The sequence below is a fragment of the Pan paniscus genome, chromosome 5 (genome assembly GCF_029289425.2).
Source record: "Pan paniscus chromosome 5, NHGRI_mPanPan1-v2.0_pri, whole genome shotgun sequence".
NCBI classification, from domain to species: domain Eukaryota; kingdom Metazoa; phylum Chordata; class Mammalia; order Primates; family Hominidae; genus Pan; species Pan paniscus.
The window spans coordinates 49,872,238-49,893,606 of record NC_073254.2 but is presented as its reverse complement, the minus strand read 5'-3'; the positions used below and the strand labels follow the sequence as shown (position 1 = coordinate 49,893,606).

Genomic DNA, 21,369 nt, shown 5'->3' with positions numbered 1-21,369 from the left:
CCCCATTTGGAAATATTTAGCTGTAGTTTTTTTCCTGACTAAACACATATTCTGTTACACACCCTGACCTGGCCTCACACTGCAAACAAACCCATGGCTGCTGGGGGCTGGGCTCGACTGGACCGCTGGGGAGATGGCACTCAGGAAAGACAGGAGAGAGCTGGGTGGCAGCAAAGGAGAGGAAAGCCGTCATCTCTTGTGGTGATGAAAAACTGGCTTTGATCTATTGAGTCCTGCATCCGCCTCCTCCAGGGGCCTTCCCCTTCCCTAGACCCCAAGTGCTCCACCAGGTGAGGCCAGGGCACCACACGTCCTTTGTCCCCTCACATCCCAAATTCTCTCTGCAGGGTGGAAATGGCATAGTCATCCACCTGACTGACAAGCGGTGAGCAAAGCGAGGTGGAGGCAGGGGAGGGTTTTGGAGCCCAAAGCCTCCTTTGCCCTCCAGTACTGGATGTGGAGGAGGCGTGGAGCCCTGTCAGCCCCAGGAAAAACATGCAAGTAACTGAGTCAGCTTCCAGTCAGCTCTTAAATATTTAATTCCCATTTATTTAAAGTTTCGTCAGTCTGTATACACTATTTATATTAAAAACACAGGAAGCTGGGGCTCCTAGCAAAAATATACATTTCAATTTTGGAGATTGTTCAGACACTGAGAAGAGCTGTATCCTCAGCACCAGACCCGGGTGGGGGCAGGGACGCGGCATGTGGCCGGGGAGGGGGAGGTGGGTCCCAGCAGCTGTCCCTTCATAGCCTTGGCCTGAAAGGAAGCACCCCAACCCCCATCAGCTGGGTAGGTGGGGAGCGGGAAGAATCCTGCCAGCAGAGAGTGATCCTGGGGCATGGAAGGGAGGCTGCAGCGCCGGTAGGGGCAGGGGCTGGGCACTTCCACCCAGAGTCACACACAGAATGGCTCCTTGGGAGGGAGGACCAGGCAGGACCCAGGAAGCCTGGGCTTGAACCCCAGTTCTCCTACCTCTGTGCTCTGAGACTCCAGCCAGCCCCTTGCCCCTGCAGGCCTGGAGGACTCTGCCCCGCTCAGACATGGCATGCCCAGCTGTGCTTTGGCCCTGCTCTGAGGTGAGCGCACCTCAACCTGGGAGCAGGGGAGGGCAGGGACCAGCGGTGTGGGACTGGTCCCACAAGGTCCCCGGACACTAGAGGCTGTGCAGGGAGACTTCTAGGTGGCCAGCTGGGCTGAGTAAAGGGGAAGGGGAGGGCAGTAGAGCTATTGGGACAAATGGACATCAGAATGAACAGGCTCAGTTTATCCCGGGAAGCTCCCACTGGGAGCAGGTGCTGGGCTGACCCACCAGGACCTGCAGGACCCCTGCCTCCCCGGAGACCTGGCCCAGCCCTGCCTGCTCACCTGCAGGCCCCTCTCTCTGGGTTCTCACCTGCCTCAGGGAGGGAAGGGAGGTGCATGGAGCCTGCAGGTAAAGTGATTTCAGTGCTTATGTGTGTGTGCTGGAGGGGCAGCTTCAGGGGGAGTGGGGCCTGAGCTCCCGTGGAGCCAGCTAGAGAAAGGAGCAGTGGGATGTGAGGCCAGGCCCTGGCCCTGGATGCTGACACAATGTGGGCGGCTGCTACTGGGCAGGGGGGCAGTGGGAGTGCTGGCGGAAGGCCTGCCCTGAGCTCTCCCTGGCCTGACCCCAGGACTCAGACCCCGAGTCCTAGGGGCAGAATTGGGTGTGCTGCTTCCTCCAACCACCAATCCCTCCTCCTTCTCTTGAGACTTGCTCCTCTTCAATGAGGTGGGGGCCCACCTGGAGGGAACCCTGCCTACTTCCAAGCTGGGAGAGTGCCGTCCAGCGGCCAGTGCAGGGGGCCATCAGCAACATTGGCCTGGCAAACCAGTGTGAAGATGGAAGGACACTGGGTGTCAGTGGGGCTGAGGTGTGCTGCTGGAGCAGGATCAGTTGGGTCAGTGGGTGGCCTCAGCATCGGAGGGGCAATGACAGTCTTGGGGAGGCATCTGGCTCTTAGCCTGGGGCCTCCTGCCCACTGTCCTTTGCAGCAGGGACCCCATGACTATAGGGGGCTGCAGTCAGTCCAGGCCATGCTTAGTTCCCTGGAACCCAGGCCCAGAGAGCTTAGTGTTTCTTTGGATGGCTCAAGTCTTTTGCTCTGAAGACAGGAGACAGAACTGAGGACCTAATCCTGCAGGTGCAATGATGGGGCAGAGGGCAGGCCCCACTCTCTTCTGCTCCTGGGAAAAGGGTGTGCAAAAGCAGAGGTCCTGTTCTATGCTGCTGGTGAAATAATACAAAACATCTCACAGAATAAGAAAGGAGGACAGACGTGGGGGGTGGAGAGAGAAAGGGAGGGCAAGGGAGAAGGGAAGAGAGAAACCTACAGAAAGGAAGAAACAGAGCAACGGGAATTAGAAAAGAAAGAGGAACTGAGAAAGAGGGAGACAACAAAGACAGGAAGAGAGCTGGCTGGAGGAAGCGGGAGAGAGGGCACAGGGAGCCAGAGGCCGTGGGTGTCACGTGTCTGAGGGCAATCGTGGGACTCTGCTGCTCCAGGCCGGGTGCTCAAGGGCTGGTCAATGGAAAAGTCATGTGGGTGGGCCCCTCCAGTGCTGGCCCCATTGGAGTCTGCAGGGAGGCCTGGGTGCCGCCGTTAGTACATGTCCTTGTAGATCTCCTGGAGCAGAGGGTGCAGCGAGGTCTCGGTTTCGGTCTTCTTGATCCGCTGCATCATCTGGGCGTGCTCGGTGACCAGTTGCCGCAGGTCAGCCATCTTCTGCAGCAGCTTGGGGAAGAGGTACTGGGCATCAGGGTGGTTGGCCTGCAGGTGGAATTCGAGGGCACGCAGGATGGTGTCCTGGATAGCCTCCACCTGTGGAACGTTCATGAGGCCTGGCCGGTCTGTGGGGACACAGGGCACGCCAGGGAGCTCAGAAAGGCAGTGGAGCTCCCCTACCTCCACCCCAAGAGGTGACTTGGCCCAGGGGACGGCAGGCCTCCTTGGCCGTGACAGACCAAGCCCTGTCCCATCAGCAATGCTCCACTGGGTGTTCTAATCTCCCTACCCCTGGTCTTAATCCACTTCTTTTGTTTTTTGCCAATTTGCCCCCACCTCCCCCCCGATTAGGCAACGTAGTATTGTGGTTAAGAGACTCAATGCTTAATTCAAATCCTGTGTCTGCCTGTGAGGCTACAGGCAGGTCATTCAGCCTCTCTGATGTGTAAAATGGAGACACAAAACATTCTTCCTGCACAGGGCTGTTGTGAGGATCAAGTGAGTCATCATCGATGAAAAGAACAGTGCCTGGCATGAAGTAAGCTCTAGACCACTGTTAGTTAGCATAGTTATTATTGTATTTATTGTGTTGGAATTTTAAAAATGCAGAAAAAATGCAGACAATTTTTCTACCCCACATTAACATGACAGCATACTGCCTGTTAGTCCTTTTCCTTTTTTTTGAGACAGGGTCTCACTCTGTCACCCAGGCTGGAGTGCAGTGGTGGGATTTTGGCTCACTGCAACCTCCACCTCTCGGGTTCAAGCGATTCTCCTGGCTCAGCCTCCCAAGTAGCTGGGATTACAGGCGCATGCCACCACATCTCGCTAATTTTTTGTATTTTTAGTAGAGACGGGGTTTCACCATGTTGGCCAGGCTGGTTTCGAACTCCTGACCTCAAGTGATCCACCCGCCTCGGCCTGCCAAAGTGCTGGGATTACAGGTGTGAGCCACCACGTCTGGCTTAGTCTTTTTCCTGTCTCCACCTCTATCTACGTACATAATTAGATGGAGCTGATCCTGCATGCTCAGTCAGTGCCTTGCATGTTCCACTGCCAAGATCACAGGGACACTTCCCCACACTGTCAGAGCTCAGGCACATTGCCCTGCAGTGAGGGCCAACCCCCGGACGACCGGGTGTGCCAGGCCAGCCCACCTGCCCCACTCTCACTCACCTCCACACAGAATGATGGCCGCAATGAATAGGGCCAGGTCACTGTCATCAAGTTCCAGGGCGTTGAACTTGACAGCAAATTCAAACTTAGGCTCAATTATATCACTGAAGGGTTTGCGGAGGCTGCGCAGGAACTCACGGGTGACAAAGCCACTGCCGTTGGCTACCAGCAGCCCGTCCTTGTTGACGATAGAGGCCAGCATGGCGAAGATGGCCTCGTGCACGCCATACTTGAGAAGGGTAACCTGGTCGTTGAGGAAGAGGCTGCTGAAGCTGGGGATGCTCTTGGCGAACTCAGTGAGCTCCCGCACGGTCTCCACTGTGGTGCACTGGCAGCGGTAGAAGACGTGCACGCTGATCTCCTTGTAGGGAGGCAGGCCGTTCACCAACTGCTTCCACACCAGCCCCTTCTCCGCCTGCCACAATGTCTCGATGTCGTGGATCACAAAGGGCTGAAAACCAGGCCCCGTTAGAGATCAGGCCTCGGGAGACCCCCACCCTGTGCTCCCCATATCCCTTGCCTGCACCATGAAGTTGAGGGAGGGAGAAGGCCTGGCTCTCCCAGGAGTCAGGCAGGCAGCAGTGGGACCCAGAGCCCAGGATGCTGCCAGGCCAAGCAGCAGCAACACTCACCGCCGTGTGGCTGGCTTTGCCGGTGAGGATGCTGCGGGCCTTCTTTTTGGTCATGTTGAAGTTTTTCAGGTAGGCATTGTAGATGTGCTTGGAGAAGGCCTTCAGGTCGGCCACCTGTGGGTTGTACTGGCTCCCCTCGTTTGCCGTCAGCCCTGCCACCAGCTTCCTCTTCTCAGCCTCCGGCATCCGACCAAAACGGATAGCTGCACAGGGAAGGGGGCAGTCAGCAAGGAGCCCAGGCAGGCCCCAGCACCTCTGACATCCTCATCCCTTTACAGGTGCATGGGCCAAATCCTTTTGGAGCCTAAGGCCCCCAGAAGCTCTAGAGTCAGCAAGGTAGGAATGATGGGGTGGCCCCTCCAGATCGCAAGCTCCACAAGATGTGATTTTTTTTTTTTTTTTTGGTGTATCTTTGCAAGAGCAGTGATTTTGTCTGTTTTGTTCACAGTGCCCAGCACACAAGGGCTCTAACTTACTGAGTGACTGAGCTACGCTAGCTGGGGTAAGACAGACTTTGGTGACAAAGGCCTGGGCTTGAGTTCCAGCTCAGCAGTTTACTAGCTTTGTGACTTGGGGCAGACTCCTTCACTTTTCTTTTTCCTTTTTTTTTTTTTTTTGAGACAGAGTCTCGCTCTGTCTCCCAGGCTGGAGTGCAGTGGCACGATCTCGGCTCACTGCAACCTCTGCCTCCCGGGTTCAAGCAATTCTCTGCCTCAGCCTCCCGAGTAGCTGGGATTATAGGCGCCCACCACCATGCCCGGCTAATTTTTGTATTTTTTTTTTAGTAGAGACAGAGTTTCACCATCTTGGCCAGGCTGGTCTCGAACTGCTGACCACAGGTGATCCACTTGCCTTGGCCTCCCAAAGTGCTAGGATTACAGGCATGTGCCACCATGCCCAGCCTTTTTCTTTTTTTGTTTTGAGACAGGGTCTCACTCTCATCCAGGCTGGAGTACAGTGGCACAATCATGGCTCACTGCAGCCTTGACCTCCTGGGCTAAAGTGATCCTCCCGCCTCAACCTTCTGAGTAGCTGGGACTACAGGTGCACGCCACCAAGCCTGGCTCATTTTTTTTTTTTTTTGTAGAGATGAGGTCTCACTATGTTGCTCAGGCTGGTCTTAAACTCCTGGACTCAAGCAATCCTCCTACCTTGGCCTCCCAAAGTGATGGGATTACAGGTGTGAGCCACTGCACCTGGCCACTTTTCTTTTTTAATCAGAAAAATGAGGCTAATACTTTTTAAAACTGAGTTATTAGATCAATTAAATAAGAATCCTCACATAGTAAGCACTCAAAAATTGTTGTCATTAGTAATTGAGTAGGATACGAATTCGACTTCTCCTGGAGTTAGCGTAAGGAGAGGGATTCGGTCAGTTCCGAGATTTCCTAAGAAAGGAGTCAAACCCAGACCTGCCAGACCCCATTACCCAGGAGAGCCGCAAATGGAGGGCTCAGGTCCTGCTACCCTCTAAGATGCAAGGCAGTTAGGGCATCCCTGGGTAAAAGCTGGCCAAGCAGCTAACCTGCCTGTAGAGATCACAAGAGGCTCTCCCCTGTCCTCTAGGGGTCTTACTCAGAGAGGTACTGAGGGGACAGGTGGGCTTTGCAATATCCTACCCTAGGGGTCCGAAGACAAGGCTCTGCAGGAGGCCTGGAGCACAGGGCAGAGAAGGCTCTGTCTCCTGGGAGTGGGTGACCTCCAAGAAACTTCTGCCTGGCTCCTGGCAGTTGACAAATGTGGTTACTTACTGGTTACTGCCTGCCTTCTATAACCAAGAAGGGCCACCTGGCTTTGGCAGTAGCTTTCATGCTGTGTCAGGTCATCTGAGACAGGCTTGAGTTTCTGGGACTGGTGTTCCCCAAATTGTTCAAGCTGGTATCAATTATCAGTTCCCTTCTGGGCCAGAATGGGTAAACCTCAGGTATAGGGAGGTAAACACTACCCCACGCCTGGGACCCATGGTAGATGCTGGCAGTCTGAGGAAGTGGCAGGTCTTAGGCTCTAAGATCCAAGGTCCAGATCAGCAAAGCCAACAGCCAACAGCCATGGTGCTTACTGTGCGCCAGGCACTGCTCTACAGGTGCCCCCTCTAGGCTGCCCCAAGGGCTCCCTGGACCTTGGTTTCAGGCTGTGTGGAGCCAGCAGCCCGTGAGTTGCCCTGGTCAGCTCTCACCGTTGTGTGACATGCCCAGTGCCAGGCACTTCTGGAAGCGGCAGTACTGGCACTTGTTGCGGTTCTTCTTCTGAATCTTGCAGCTGCGCTCACACTTCTCGTACTCCAGCTTCATGCGGATCGTACGACGGAAGAAGCCCTGAAGCACCAAGAACAGGTGAGGAAAGGCCACCAGGAGGTGGGAGGGAGGCTGTGCCAAAGGGCCCGATTATGCATAAGGTGTAAACACTCCTGACATTTGGAAGTAATGAGAAGAAATTTTTTTGCAGGGGAGATGGAGAAGGAAAGTAATTCTAAAACTTTAATTAAAACTATTTTAGTTCAGGCACAGTGGCTCACGCCTGTAATCCCAGCACTTTGAGAGGCCGAGGTGGGCGGATCACCTGAGGTCAGGAGTTTGAGACCAGCCTGGCCAACATGGTGAAACCCCGTCTCTACTAAAAATACAGAAAAATTAGCTGGGTGTAGTGGCACACCCCTGTAATCCCAGCTACTCAGGAGGCTGAGGCAGGGGAATCGCTTGAACCCGGGAGGTGGAGGTTGCAGTGAGCCGAGATCGCGCCATTACACTCCAGCCTGGACAACAAGAGTGAAACTCCATCTCAAAACAAAACAAAACAAAACAAAACAAAACAAAAATAACACAACTATTTTAAATGTCTAAAGAAGTCCTAAAGCTTCTTTGTTGGGGCTGGACACAGTGGCTCACGCCTGTAATCCCAGCACTTTGGGAGGCCGAGGTGGGTGGATCACCTGAGGTCAGGAGTTCAAGACCAGCCTAGCCAACATGGTGAAACCCCGTCCCTATTAAAACTACAAAAATTGGGTCAGGCACAGTGGCTCACACCTGTAATCCTAGCACTTTGGGAGGCCAAGGCAGGTGGATCACCTGAGGTCAGGAGTTCGAGACCAGCCTGGCCAATGTGGTGAAACCCCATCTCTACTAAAAATACAAAAATTAGCCAGGCATGGTGGCATGTACCTGTAATCCCAGCTACTCTGGAGGCTCAGGCAGGAGAATCTCCTGAACCCGGGAGGTGGAGGTTGCAGTTAACTGAGATCACGCCACTGCACTCCAGCCTGGGCGACAGATCGAGATTCCATCTCAAAAAAAAAAAAAAAAAAAAGCTTCTTTGTTAGTTTGGTAACATAAGATTGTCTCACGGCTAACTTGATTTCTTCATAAATGTATCTGGTTCTGTGTATTTGTGAGGTGGTGATTCAATAAAATAATCTGTGAGATTTTGATGGGTGTGAAGTTAGGAAGGACCCACAAACATCACTGGAAAAACAAATGTCTGTCCTTTTTTCTCAGAGCCCGCTTTGAGCCTTGAGAAACAAGAAACTCAGACCTCAGGTAAGATGATGGCTCAGCCCAAGACCCTCATTCTGTCCTAGCTGCCTGGTCCCCAGGGGGACACAATCACCCACAGAGCTGGGTCAACACAGGTGCCCAGCAGGGTAGGCTTGACAAGGGAACCCCCTCTTCTGCAGTGCCCAGAGCTGAGGTCTGGAGCGCAAGGGCCTGGCTGCCTCCTGGGCAGGAATTCTGCAATAGGTACAGTCAGGGCCCCACCCCAAGGCAAGGAAAGCTTTGTGGAGGGTCAATTCACCATGTGACCACAGCCTCAGTGGCCAGCCACCGCTCCCCGCAGTCCGTACCTTGCACCCCTCACATGCATGAACACCGTAGTGGAAGCCCGATGCCTTGTCCCCGCACACCCGGCACTCCATGTTGAGGCTGCCGCATGAGGCCCCGTCACAGCCCATCTGCAGTTGGTCCAGCAGTGAGGGTGGCGAGGAGCTCCGGGAGAGGTCTGCGGACACACGATGGAGGGGCAGCTCCACATGCTGCCAGGCCTGGAAGCCAGGGCGTGGGAACAGCCCCACAGCCCTCGCCTCAGCCACTTAACAGCTGTGTGGCCTCAGGGAGTCAACCTTTCTGAGGACCAGTTTCTTCACCTAGAACAGGGGGTACTGACAGCTTCTCTGGGAGGATGGGCAAAAAGTCTCCACAGCATTTCTCCCAGAGCCTAACATACAGAAGATGTCCAGTACACAGCAGCTATTACCATCAGGGCTGGGTCAGAGGCTTCCTGGGCTGAACTCACCATGGGGTAGCAGTGGGGAGGAGGATGGCTGTGTTTTGGGAGGAAAGCAAGAGAGAGAAAGCAGACAGAGGGTCTTAGCCCTTAGGAAGCAGCTCTCCTGGTTCAGAGGTTGCCACCGTGTGGCCCATATGGAGATGTGTGCAACGTGTTTTGCAGAAACTGCAGGACTGTAGACCTCTGCAGAGCTAGCCTCCCCACCATCCCCCACAGGAAGTTCTATTCTTGCATAGACTCCAGGGATGCTGTAAACAATCTCTCAAGAAGCTCAAGTTCATTCCCATGAAACTTCTTGCTTGAGTAGAACAGCTTAGGTATCAGTCATATTGATTAAGCAACACACTGAATTTCTCCAAGTTTTTCTATCAGACGTATAGATGTTTGAACCACGGGGTGTTGAATGTGTTGGCGAGAAAGGCAGTTTGCTAAGGCTATGACTTCAGGATATATCTGCTGTCAGATGATTTCATAAGAACTGCTAGGATTCTCTTCCCAGTGCCCTTTGGACACTCGGAAATGATCTCTTCATCTTGGAAAGGGGACCTGAACTGAGTCTCAGCTTCCTGACTCCTAGCCCAAAGCTGGTTTCATGGCCCCACATACCAGCTGTCCTGCCTCTGCCATGATGACCGTCCAACCTCTGCACTCTTCTCTAATGACTGAGCAACCTCCCCAAAAGCAGGTGCCAAACCTCCAAACCAGAGAATCAGCCATTTTGAGTAGAAGGGGATGTCGGGGGACCGAAGCCACAGAGATAAACCCAGGCTAATGTTTTCCAGGCCTGTGGTAATACCTCTCTACTACAGAGGCCAAGCAACCTTGATTTCCCCACCATGGGAGTAGCTATCCACCTGCTACCAATCAAAGTGCACTCCATCCTTCCCACACGGTCTCCCCACTCCCCCAGCTTCCCCTTGGGTCCTAGGAGTGGCAGCAGGAAAGCCTGCTTCCCCTATCCTGACCACAGGAGGGGGAGCACAAGAAGCACCCAACTGTGGCAGAGAGGACCCAGTGGGCTGCTCCCCTCCTGGCTGGTGAGGTTTAGGGGTGACACAAGTCTCTGGTTCCTAAAATGGCCTGTCTTGTCCTGGCACCTTAGCTCCCAACTTCAGTCATTCCAAGGTGTGTAACTGTTCCTCTTGACCCAGATTGGGACAGCGGGCTCCCTACATCTCTCGGGCCTGGGAGGGAAAAGCTGTGCTCTGGGAGGGTGAAGCTGCTTTGGTCTTCTCAGTAGCCTTTGTCACCGCCTGACATATCCTGTGTGTGTTCATTGTTGGAAGCCACCCACTAGACAAAAGGGCCACAAGGGCAGGAACTTTGTCCACCAGGGCACCAGCATGGTCCGACACTGAGAGCTGTGTGAGGTGCTGGGCACGCAGCAGGCACGCGATTGCTCTCTGCACAACTGGCAGTCCTCAGGCTGCCTGGGTGTCCTGACCGCAGCACCAACTGGCTGATGGGGCTGGGCAGGACCTGCCACTCCTGGAGGCATTATAACAGGGACAATAAAACTCACAGCACCGGATGTTGGAAGAAAAAGAGATAACATGACAGAAACCCCTTGTGGAGGCCTGTGCAGATGCTGGGGCAGGCAGGGTTTCTGGCACTTCCTCCTTGAATCTGTGCAGTCCGTGAGCATATGCTCGTGTTGGGGCATTTCTTGTAATTTTATCTTTGTGGCCTGCACGTCTGCTTCCTCTGCGAGACTCTCCATGTCTCTACTCACGTTCCCTTTGGATCTCGGAGCTCACTTCCACCACCGAGTTTTGTCCACAGTGGCCAATACCCTCAGATTATTCACACCTCCTGGAGGTGCCTTTCTCATCCTCCCTGTGGCCATGGAAGGTCAGCAGGTGTCTAGTCATTTGGTTTCTGTTGGCACTGCACGTGACAATGTCACCCTCTGTGTTCACTCAAAAGACACATGATAAGCACCTTCTATATGCAGGACAGGACCTAGACTCTATCCTCAAATAGCTGAGGTAAGACAGAGGTAACAGCAGGGCTGGGTGTGGTGGCTCACGCCTGTAATCCCAGCACTTTGGGAGGCCGACGCAGGCGGATCGCGAGGTCAAGAGATTGAAACCATCCTGGCCAACATGGTGATGAAACCCCATCTCTACTAAAAATACAAAAATTAGCTGGGCGTGGTGGCACATGCCTGTAGTCCCAGCTACTCGGGAGGCTAAGGAAGGAGAATCACTTGAACCCGGGGGCAGGGGAGCGGAGGTTGCAGTGAGCTGAGATCGCGCCATTGCACTCGGCTGAGTGTGGTGGCTCATGCCAGTAATCGCAGTACTTTGGGAGGCCAAGGCAGGATTACCTGAGGCCAGGAGCAACATAGTAAGACTCTGTCTCTATAAAAAGTAAAAAAAAAAAAAATAGTTGGGTGTCGTGGCACCTGCCTATAGTGCCAGCTACTGAGGAGGCTGAGGCAGGAAAATCCTTGAGCCTAGGAGAGCTGTGATTGTGCCGTCGTATACCAGCCTGGGTGATAAAGCAAGACTGTCTCTACTTAAAAAAAACAAAAGGCCAGGTGCAGTGGCTCACACCTGTGATCCCAATACTTTGGGAGGCTGAGGCGGGAGGATCACCTGAGCCCAGGAGTTTGAGACCAGCCTGGGCAACATAGTGAGACCCTGTCTCTATCTCTATAAAAAATTAAAAAACTAGCTGGGTGTGGTGGCACATGCCTGTAGTCCCAGATACTTGGGAGGCTGAGGCAGGAGGATTGCCTGAATGTGGGAAGATGACTTGAGCCTGGGAGGTCCAGGTTGCAGTGAGCTGTGATTGCACCACTGTACTCCAGCCTGTGGTGACAGAACAAGACCTTGTCTCAAAAAAATAAATAAATAAATAAACAAGAAAAACAAGGAAAGGTAAGGTGTAACTTAACCTACTGTAACTCACTTGTGCCTACAGGAAAAAAATAAAATAGAAAAAAAAAGAGAAAGAGATAAGAAAACTAGAACATGAGATAGAGTGGAGCAATGCCAGGTAAGGGGCAGTAAGAAGTGCAGGATTTTGGAAGGAGCCATCACTCACGCATTTGACTGTCATGGAAGGGGACTGCTTCCCTCTCTGCTGAAAGAAAGGTGATGGCAGAATTCTTCTCATACTAGGGGCCGGGTTCTGAAGGTTCCACCACTTCCCCCGCACCATGATGTCCTGGGTAGAGGTGGGGGCAAGCAGGTGTCCTGCTGAAGGCACTCCATTGGACACCCATTTCATCTCATGTAAAACCTCAAAACAACCTTTCAAGATGGTCTTCTTACCCCCACTTTACAGGCAAGGAAGCCGAGGCTCCAAGGCTCAGAAGTGTTAGTAACTTGCTGGCAGCGGCTATGTTGGTCTTACGTATCAACTTGATTAGGCCACGGTGCCCAGTTGTTTGACCAAACAATGTGCTAAGAAGGTGTTTTTTTTGTTTTTTTTTTTTTTTGAGATGAAGTCTCGCTTTTGTTCCCCAGGCTGGAGTGCAATGGCGCGATCTCAGCTCACTGCAACTTCTGCCTCCCGGGTTCAAGCGATTCTCCTGCCTCAGCCCCCCGAGTAGCTGGGATTACAGGCGCCCAGCTAGTTTTTTTTGGTATTTTTAGTAGAGATGGGGTTTCACCATGTTGGCCGGGCTGGTCTCGAATTCCTGACCTCAGGTGATCCACCCACCTTGGCCTCCCAAAGTGCTGGGATTACAGGCATGAGCCACTGCGCCCGGCCACTAAGAAGATATTTTTTAGATGCAATTAACATTTAAATCAGAAGACTTTGAGTAAAGCAGATTACCCTCCATAATGTGAGTGGCCCTCATCCAACAACTGAAGGCCTTAAGAAAAAAGACTGAGTGCCTACCGTGGCCCCACTGTGGAAGAGGAAATTCTGCCTCCAGGCTGCCTTCGGACTTGAGCTGCAACATCAACTTCCCCGGCTCTCCAGCCTGCCTGCCTTTCAAAATTTGGACTTGCCACTCCAACAACTGTGTGAACCAATTCGTTAAAACACATCTCTTTCTTTCAACACACACACACATACACACACACACACACACACACACACACACAGGTTCTCCTTCTCTGGAGAACCCTGACTAATACAGTGACAGAGCAAGAATTATAACCTAGAACCATGCAATTCCTGGAGCTGAGCTCTTAACCTCGGCATTCCACTACTACACATACCTACATGTTCAGTACCGCTAATCAATAACATTATTATGATGAACAAGAAGACACAGTCACTGCTGAGGAGGCACCATGTCATTATCCAAATGTTTGGATTCAGTGTAAACACTAGCCCTCTCACCCAGAGAGTAAAGTATCAGTTTCACCATCTTTGATGACAAGTTCAGCAAATAGACACTATTGACCTTATTCACATCATTTGTGGCTGAGAGCTCTCCTGCATATCTAGCCTCCAATGCTGGGAGAATGCCGTTGTCATGGCTGTGAAGACAGCCAGGAGGTGCCCGACTGGTCTATTTACTTTGCTGGCAGAGCTCACAGGCAAACAAGCACCCGGCAGCTTCTGAAGTCAGGCCAAATTCTGCAGGGATTTGAGGCTGGGTTACTGAGCAGCCTCTTTACTTCTGCTGTCCTGTTTGCCTGAACTGTGGGCTCCTTGGGACAGGCACTCAGCCTTGTCCACCACTGTATGGCCAGCCCTGGGCACAGTGCTGGGCCCAGCCTGATGCCCACCAAGTGCTTGCCAAGTGAGGAGGTGCTGAGGCCAGGAGGAAGGACACTTTATCTTCCTCTTTCTTTCTCAAGGGTGATTGGGATGGATGTCACTGAAGCAGGAGGGATGAGAATGGGAATGGGAGGTGAATCCTGGCTCTAGCTGTCTCTACTCCTACATGCCCAGGGGACCCTGGCAAGTGGGTTTCTGGTAACCTCAGTTTCCTTGTTGATGGGAAGGTCTGTCCTGCCTGGCTGGGGGGAGGGTGAGAAGGTGCATGGCAGGTGTTGAGCTCAATATCTGCACTGAGAGTCAGTGCTGAACTGCTGAGGAGGGTGGTCAGGGGTGACTGTGGAGCCTTCCTGCTGTTTCAGGGCTCAAAGCTGTGCGCTGTCCTTATGGGTCCCTCAGGGGACTCCCGAGGCCAAAGTAATAACTCATGGGGATGGGGCAGAGAACTAGCAGGTGCTGAGACCTGCGATGGGTCACATACCCCCACTGACTCTCACCTGGCTGGCCCTCAGGCTGGGTAGGACACAGCCTATAAAGGTGAAGAGAATGAGACTTGGAGAAGTGATGGCACTGGCGAGGGCTACAGCTCACAGTGACAGACCTGGGATGCCTGCCCTGGTCTCTGTGATCTCCAAGCCCTTCTGCTCTGGACACATGATCAGGCTCTGTCTCCAGGGCCCCTCACCTGCCAGATCCTCACCCGCCTTTTAAACAGTTAATTTTAGCCTTAAAAAAAGTACAGTTGCCTTTCAAATTATGAAAGTAGTGCAGACTTGTTGAGAAAAACACAGAAGGGTATGCAGGATCTTATGACACAGCCTCCTTAACCATGATCCTGCTCCTCAGAGTTAGCCCCTGAGTCCTTCGGTATAGACTCTTCCGGTGCCTTCTATGAAACATAAGGATTTTAAACAATGGGATCCCCAACTTGTCAGGAACTTATTTAATATATATAAACCAGCCTTATCCTTTTCAATGACTCCAGAGTATTCCACCATATGGCTCTACCACAGTTTACATAACCGGTTCCCCACAGATGGGCACGTTCCTATTTTTGCTCTTATGAGCAGTCCTGCAGTAAATAAGCTGGCATGGGAATCTCTGAGCATGCTGAGCAAGTCCTTACACAGGACACGTTCCTAGAAGTGGGAATGCAGGGTAAAAGAAATGCACACTTGGCCAGGTGTGGTGGCTCACACCTGCAATCCCAACACTTTGGGAGGCCGAGGCGGGAGGATCACCTGAGGAGTTCGTGACTAGCCTGGCCAACACAGTGGAACCCCATCTCTACTAAAAATACAAAAATTAGCCAGGCACGGTGGTGCACGCCTGTAATTCCAGCTACTTGGGAGGCTGAGGCAGGAGAATCGCTTGAGCCCGGGAGGCAGAGGTTGCAGTGAGTTGAGATCGTGTGCCACTGCACTCCAGCCTGAGCGACAGAGCCAGGCTCTGTCTCAAAAAAAAAAAAAAGAATCGCACATTAAGAAGTGTTGGCCCACACTACCCTTTCACCCCTGGTGGTGGGAGAACCAAGTCCTCCCCACCCATCTGACAGGTGAAATGGCATTGCAACTTAAGGTGCTTTCTTTGAGTTGGTTAGACTGAAAAACCTGTCGGGATTTCAGGCCATTCGTATTTGTCCTACTGTTACCTGTTCTGATTTTCCTGCTAGGTTGCTTGTCTTGTAGAATTTTTGGGAACTTTTCATACACTACAGCTTTAACACAAAGTGATTATGTCAAGTAACCCTCTCTCCTGTTTCAATGACTGAACAAGGAAGTCTCTCTATCTCCACTTTATCCACTTATTGATAAACAGAATCTATTAAACACCACCTCCTACATAGTACCGTGTGACTGGTGAGGCAACCTCTGCCCTGGACGTCTCCCGCTGTGCCCTAAATCCCACAACGAAGCTGCCTGAGAGGTCACCGCCATGCCTGCCTCACCCTACCCCTGCTCCCAGGCACCTCACCTGGCCTGCACGGGAACAGTGATGCTATTTGGGAAACAGCCCTGGTCCCAAGAAGGGGTGTGGAGGAAACTCTAGGACAGAACACTGCTCTGCAGGGGACTTCCATCTGCCTGGGCTCAGATGTGGGGATGAGGTGGGCCACGGCAGGCGGCATAGCCACAAACCCTGTGGCCGTCTCTTCTCCTTGCATTCTCCCTTGAATCCTCATGACATCCCACACTCATTCTTAGTCCCCACTGTCTTCCCTTTGCTTTCTAACCCTCCCCACCTTCTTCAGATTTAGAACAGTATGTGCTACTGGCACTGAGTGAATTATTACTCCTGGTTAGCTGTTCCTCTCTTCTGAGACAGGCTGTGTCTCCAAAGCCATCCCAGTTACCAGCCAATAGACAGGAAGTTGCTTACTCGGGGAATGGCGGACACCTTCACTTTGGCCCTAGAATCACATTTGGCCTATTTTGGTCACTCCCAGGTGATCCTGGGTGAGATGAGAAGGACTGAATGATGGTTCTATACTCCCTCCACCCAACTCTATACACTGAAGAGGAAGAACTTCTGCAAAATTCTGAGACTTGCTTTGCAGGTTCAAGGTGGTGTGGCTCCAGGATTCAGACCCATCTTAGCTGCAGACCCAAACAGGAGCCTGCGCTACCTCCACAGCCTCCACCCTGCCTTAGCTTGGACACTAACTGCCTCCTCCTGCTCCATGCAGTCACAGGGGTCCAGAGCCCATTTCTGTGGGGTGGGCTTGCTCCTCTGCCTGAGTCACCGCCTGTGGCTAGGATCTCCTGCAGCTGAAAGCAGCAGCGAGTGCAGGGTGTCTACTCCCGGCAGTACATCCTTATGACCCTGAGTTCCCTCTAAGGGAAGGAGTGAGGATGAGCTGGATGTGCAGGCCTGCAGCACTTGGGTAAGGAGAGAAGTGGCGGGAGAAAGCAAGAAGCAGAGGGATCAGGCCAGGCGCGGTGGCTCCTGCCTGTAATCCCAGCACTTTGGGAGGCTGAGGTGGGTGGATTGCTTGAGCCCAGCGGTTTGAGACCAGCCTGGCCAACATGGTGAAACCCCATCTTTACTAAAAAAATACAAAAATTAGCCAGGCGTGGTGGTGCACGCCTATAATCCCAGCTACTCGGGAGGCTGAGGCAGAAGAATCGCTTGAACCCAGGAGGCAGAGGTTGCAGTGAGCTGAGATTGTGCCACTGCACTCTAGTCTGGGCAACAGAAGGAGACTTTGTCTGAAAAACCACAAAAACAAAAAAGCAGGGGGAACTGCAGCAGGGAAAGCCAGGGGCTGCATGGATTCTGGGTGCTTTTGAAGGTAAACATAACATGATGATGATGAAGATGACAGAACAGTACAGGGTACTAGAGAAAACTGTCTGCACTGCTGATAAATAAAGGGGAACCAATAAGTGAGACAGGAGAAGCTACAACTGCTTGGCTGCATAAAAATAATATTAGTTGAGTTATTCATACTAACTGCTTAGCATTTTTATCTAATTATGATACAGCTCAATGATGATGTGTATAATTATTACCAGACCAATTGAACTGTGGGTTTCGACTGATCATAACAATCCCAGGTACAGCTGATCTTTCTAGTGTGCTGTTAGTGGAGATTGGTCTCAGATGCCTTGTGGTAACAGTGGTGGGAATACTAATAATGATGATGACATGTGTTACAGATGCCCACTCATTTAATTCTCACGAGAGCCCATATCCGCATCACCTACCATCCTCTGGCCTGTTTTACAGAAGGAAGTGGTGCAGCTTGCTCCAGGCCCCACTGCTGGTGAGTGGCAGAGCAGATCCCCACCGCACTGGGCGTGAACCCAGGCTTCCGGCTCCAGTCCTTCAGCACTCTGCTACTCTGCGCCCCACATGATGGTGTTTGCAGAGGGCCAGGATCCCCACTGCACTGGGCTGTGCCTCCTCTGCCCCGTGTCCCCTGCCAGTCCTCTCCTCACCTGTGTAGCTGCTGGAAGGAAGTGCATGCTGTGGTCCCCCATTGAGCTCTGGGGCTCCTTCTGCCTCTGCCACTTCCTCTTTCTCCTCCTCTTCCCGGATCTCAGGGGCTTCCTCCTGTGGCTGCTCCATGGCTGATCTCCCCTCGGCGCCACACCTGCAGGCCCAGTCATAGCTCTGGCATCGTCTGGGTCTGAACGCAGATGGACCTCTACAGGGTGGTTCCCATCAGCCTGGGCAGAGGAGAAGACAGGAAGAGGTCAGGGGAGGCAGTGACAAGGAAGAGGATGGTGCGAGTGGGGCACGCTTGGGGGCTGCTGTCATGGAGGGGGTTCTTCTGCTCCTGCTCCTTCCCCAGTTCCTGCAGTGCTATACCATGGTCTCTGCTCCTTGTATCACAAGTCACCTGCCCTATCACCCTTCCCACCTGGCTTTTGTAGTGGGTTTGTGGGGTTCGGAGCAGGCTCCATAAACTAGAGAGGTGACACACCACTGTGCCACCCTTCCCTGCCTCCTCTGCTGCCTTCTGTTCTGAGTCTCCAGGAAGCACACTGGAATGACTTGAGGGGCTTTTCCCAACTCTCCAGCCCACCTGGAAATCCAGATATGCATCACGCTTCCCATCCCCGACCCTGTCCCTACCAGCACTCAGGCCCAAGAATCACGGCTCTGCTGTGCTACTGTTCCTGAAGGGGTGAGTCCCATCCTTTCAGTGGTTGGGTGTGGAAAAAAGACATAAAGCCCTGCTGTTCTTGGCTCATGTTGACAGCAGATCTGCAACCATGGCCTCAATAGCAGAGACATCAGAAAAAGGAAGATGTGCTCCATCCTGGAGTCTTTCCAAGGTGACAACTTACTGGGTGGTGACGCCATGTCCACATCACCCAGGAGGAGACAGTTCCAACCCTTAGCAAGTAAAACATTATCCACAAATGCCACAGTCAGAGATGATAAGATCATGAGGTACTGTGGAGAGTCTCCCAGCGGGGAAATGTCTGCACCAGACCTTGTGGAAGGATCAGGAGAAGAAAAGATCCGCTTTAAGACGTTAAGCATCTGTGGGACCCCACCTCTTAGATATTTTACCGACAGCTCAAACTCAATCTATCCAAACAGAACCCATCATTTTCCCCAAACCCATTCGTCCTCTAGTAATCTTTACTTTAGCAACCCACCTGCCTGTCTACCCACTCATCAGAGCCAGAACCTGGAGTGATCAGAGACTCCTTCTGCTCTCTCTCCCTGCTCTGGACCTGCCAACTCGGCTGTACACTGTAGTCACTGGGGAGTTTTTAAAAAGACAGATGCCTGGTCCCATCCCCAGAGTTTCTCCTTTGATTGGTTTGGGGAGCAGCTTGGACATTGGATTTCTTATTTTTTAATTGTCCTGGTGATTGTAATGTACAGCCAAGTTTGAGAACCACTACCAGCTTCACAGCAAAGCAACTTCCAACTGGTAGTAAATCATTCCCTCTCAAAACATGTTAAGGCTACACATTCATTTCCACCAGGCCTTCCCTTGCTTGGACTTAACAATAACCTCGGGGCCTACTTGAGGGTGGAGGCTGGGAGGAGGAGAGGAGCAGAAAAAATAACTATCGGGTACTAGTCTTAGTACCTGGGTGATGAAATAATCTGTATAATAAACCCCTGTGACACAAGTTCACCCATATAACAAACCTGCATCTGTACCCTGAACCTAAAATAAAACAACACCACAAAACTCTTAGCTGTTTTCTGATGGGGTTTTTTTTGTTGTTGTTATTGTTTTTGAGACAGTCTCACTCTGTCGCCTAGGCTGGAGTGCAGTGGCGCAATCATGGCTCACTGCAGCCTTTATCTCCCGTGCTCAAGCGATCCTCCCACCTCAGCCACCCAAGTAGCTGGGACCACAGGTGTGCACTACCACACCAGCTAATTTCTGTATTTTTTTTTTTAGGGATAAGGTTTTGCTATGTTGCCCCGGCTGGTTTTGGACTCCTGGGCTCAAGCAATCTGCCCACCTTGGCCTACCAAGGTATTGGAATTACAGGCATGAGCCACTGTGCCTGGCTTAAAAATAATTTAAATTATAATAAAAAAAGAAGGCAAAACTTAATAATGTGGAAGATGAGAGGGAGTGATCAACATTCAATCAGCTCAAGTCCCTTTACTTCTCAAAAGATGTCTCAAGATGCCGATGTATGATTTCCAAATCATTACAGTAGAGTGGGAAAACCTGGAAAAGGTCACGTAAACCTCTAGCTTTGTGACTGAGGAAGCCTCACAGACAGGAGCAGACCACAGAGACACAACTAAATGAATGTGGGATCCTGGACCAGATCCCCGAAGCAGAAAGGGGGCAGTGGCAGAAAAACTGGTAAGGTCTGAACAACACACTGACTTTGGTTAATAGTATTGTACCAGTGTTCCTTTATGTAAGATTTAATGTGAGCTGGGTGAAGGATATGTGGGGACTCTGTACAATCTCTGCAACTTACTCTGTAACACCAAACTTTTTTCAAAATAGAGTTAGAACGAAAAAACCTTTAAAAATTTTGGTTTTCTGGCTTCTCTTGAAAATTGGGCAGACCTGGCCCTTGGGCACCTGCATGCCTCTGGCACCCACCCCAGAGCCAAGCAATGGCTGCCCACTCGCATGGTCTCCACTAGTGGCAGTTTCTCCCCTGCAGGCTCTTTACTCATTTACACTGCATTGTAGGGACTTGATAGTTTGTTTAATGTACATCAGTTCCTCAAGGATCAGTCCCTGACCACTCACCCCTGGGTGTTAAACTTGAGAAGCACCAGACCCAGAGCACAGGAAATGTTCACAGGTGCTGTCCTGCTCACCCCGTGGCTTTCTCCAAGTGGCAGCTGGGGCAGTCACTCCTACTTCTCCCCAGCTCCATTCTCCTTCCTTCTGAGTCTCAGTCTTCTCTGGATCAGCAATCTGTGCCTACCTAAGCACTCAATTTCCCCAAGCTCTCTTGCAGCTACAGTGTTCATTGGCATAATTCTGACCAGCAATATGTGAACAGAAATCTACCAGGAGGAGCTTCCAAAAAAGCTATTATTTCCTAATAGAGAGACAAACTTCTGCCCTTCCCGTCTTCCTGCCTGGAACAGGAATACTATGCCTAGAGGTGTAGCAGCTGCCTTCGGAGCAGCAGAAGACAGGGTAGGAGGGTGGGTGAAAAGTCCGAAAGCACCTGGCCACTGCGGCCTCCCAAAGCTGCTGGACCCACCCTGCAATGCCGGCCTCCAGACTGCTTGTTGGGTGAAAAAATCAAACTTGTTTTACCAGGCACTGATTGCCGGATTTCTGTTGCATGCAACTGAACACAATCCTAACTTAAAATAGGAGACATAAAGACACTTAGCTCAAGAGTAGAGTGGGGTTCTGGGGTGGAAGTTGGCCACAATACTGGAAAAAGGACCCTAGCAATTACCAACAGCAGTGTGTGACTGTAGTGGCATTAGTCAGCTTTTTTTTTTTTTTTTTGTGTGAAAGACAATTATTCTTTTATTTTTATAATATATTCAGACTCTGCGTGGAGAGGAAACTAATTTTAGCTGAAATCTTTTTTTTCAAAGTTTATTTTATTTTATTTTATTTATTTATTTTATTATTATTATACTTTAAGCTTTAGGGTACATGTGCACAATGTGCAGGTTAGTTACCTGTGTATACATGTGCGATGCTGGTGTGCTGCACCCATTAACTCGTCATTTAGCATTAGGTGCCACTATCCAAATAACAAGTACCAGAAACACTGATTCTTTATGCTCCACCAGATTGAAAGCCTGGAGATGGAGGAGGTAGGGGAGGGTGAGAAGGGGCCACGAGAGGCCTCAGAAGGGATGAGTCCCAAGAGAAGGAGCAGCACGGGTGACAAGGGTCAGATGGTGGGACCCCCCGAGA

At 51.7% G+C, this 21,369-nt stretch overlaps 1 protein-coding gene across 15 annotated transcripts in view; it reads right to left on the bottom strand.

The window, feature by feature from the left end:
* Positions 1–528: 528 nt before the first annotated feature.
* PPARD (peroxisome proliferator activated receptor delta) overlaps positions 529–21,369 on the bottom strand; it is an 83,408-nt gene continuing 62,567 nt past the window's right edge. For 8 of the 15 annotated variants that reach the window (XM_034961913.3, XM_055113498.2, XM_034961914.3 and 5 more), the window contains 6 exons: positions 17,468–17,698; positions 8,395–8,549; positions 6,733–6,871; positions 4,557–4,759; positions 3,925–4,375; positions 529–2,873 (listed from right to left, as the gene is read on the bottom strand). In XM_034961913.3, the coding sequence (XP_034817804.1) occupies positions 2,626–2,873; positions 3,925–4,375; positions 4,557–4,759; positions 6,733–6,871; positions 8,395–8,549; positions 17,468–17,597 (1,326 nt within the window). In that variant the 5' untranslated portion in view covers positions 17,598–17,698 and the 3' untranslated portion in view covers positions 529–2,625. The remainder of the gene's footprint in view (positions 2,874–3,924; positions 4,376–4,556; positions 4,760–6,732; positions 6,872–8,394; positions 8,550–17,467; positions 17,699–21,369) is intronic. The other 7 variants (XM_063604849.1, XM_063604850.1, XM_034961918.3 and 4 more) reach the window with 1 other exon arrangement.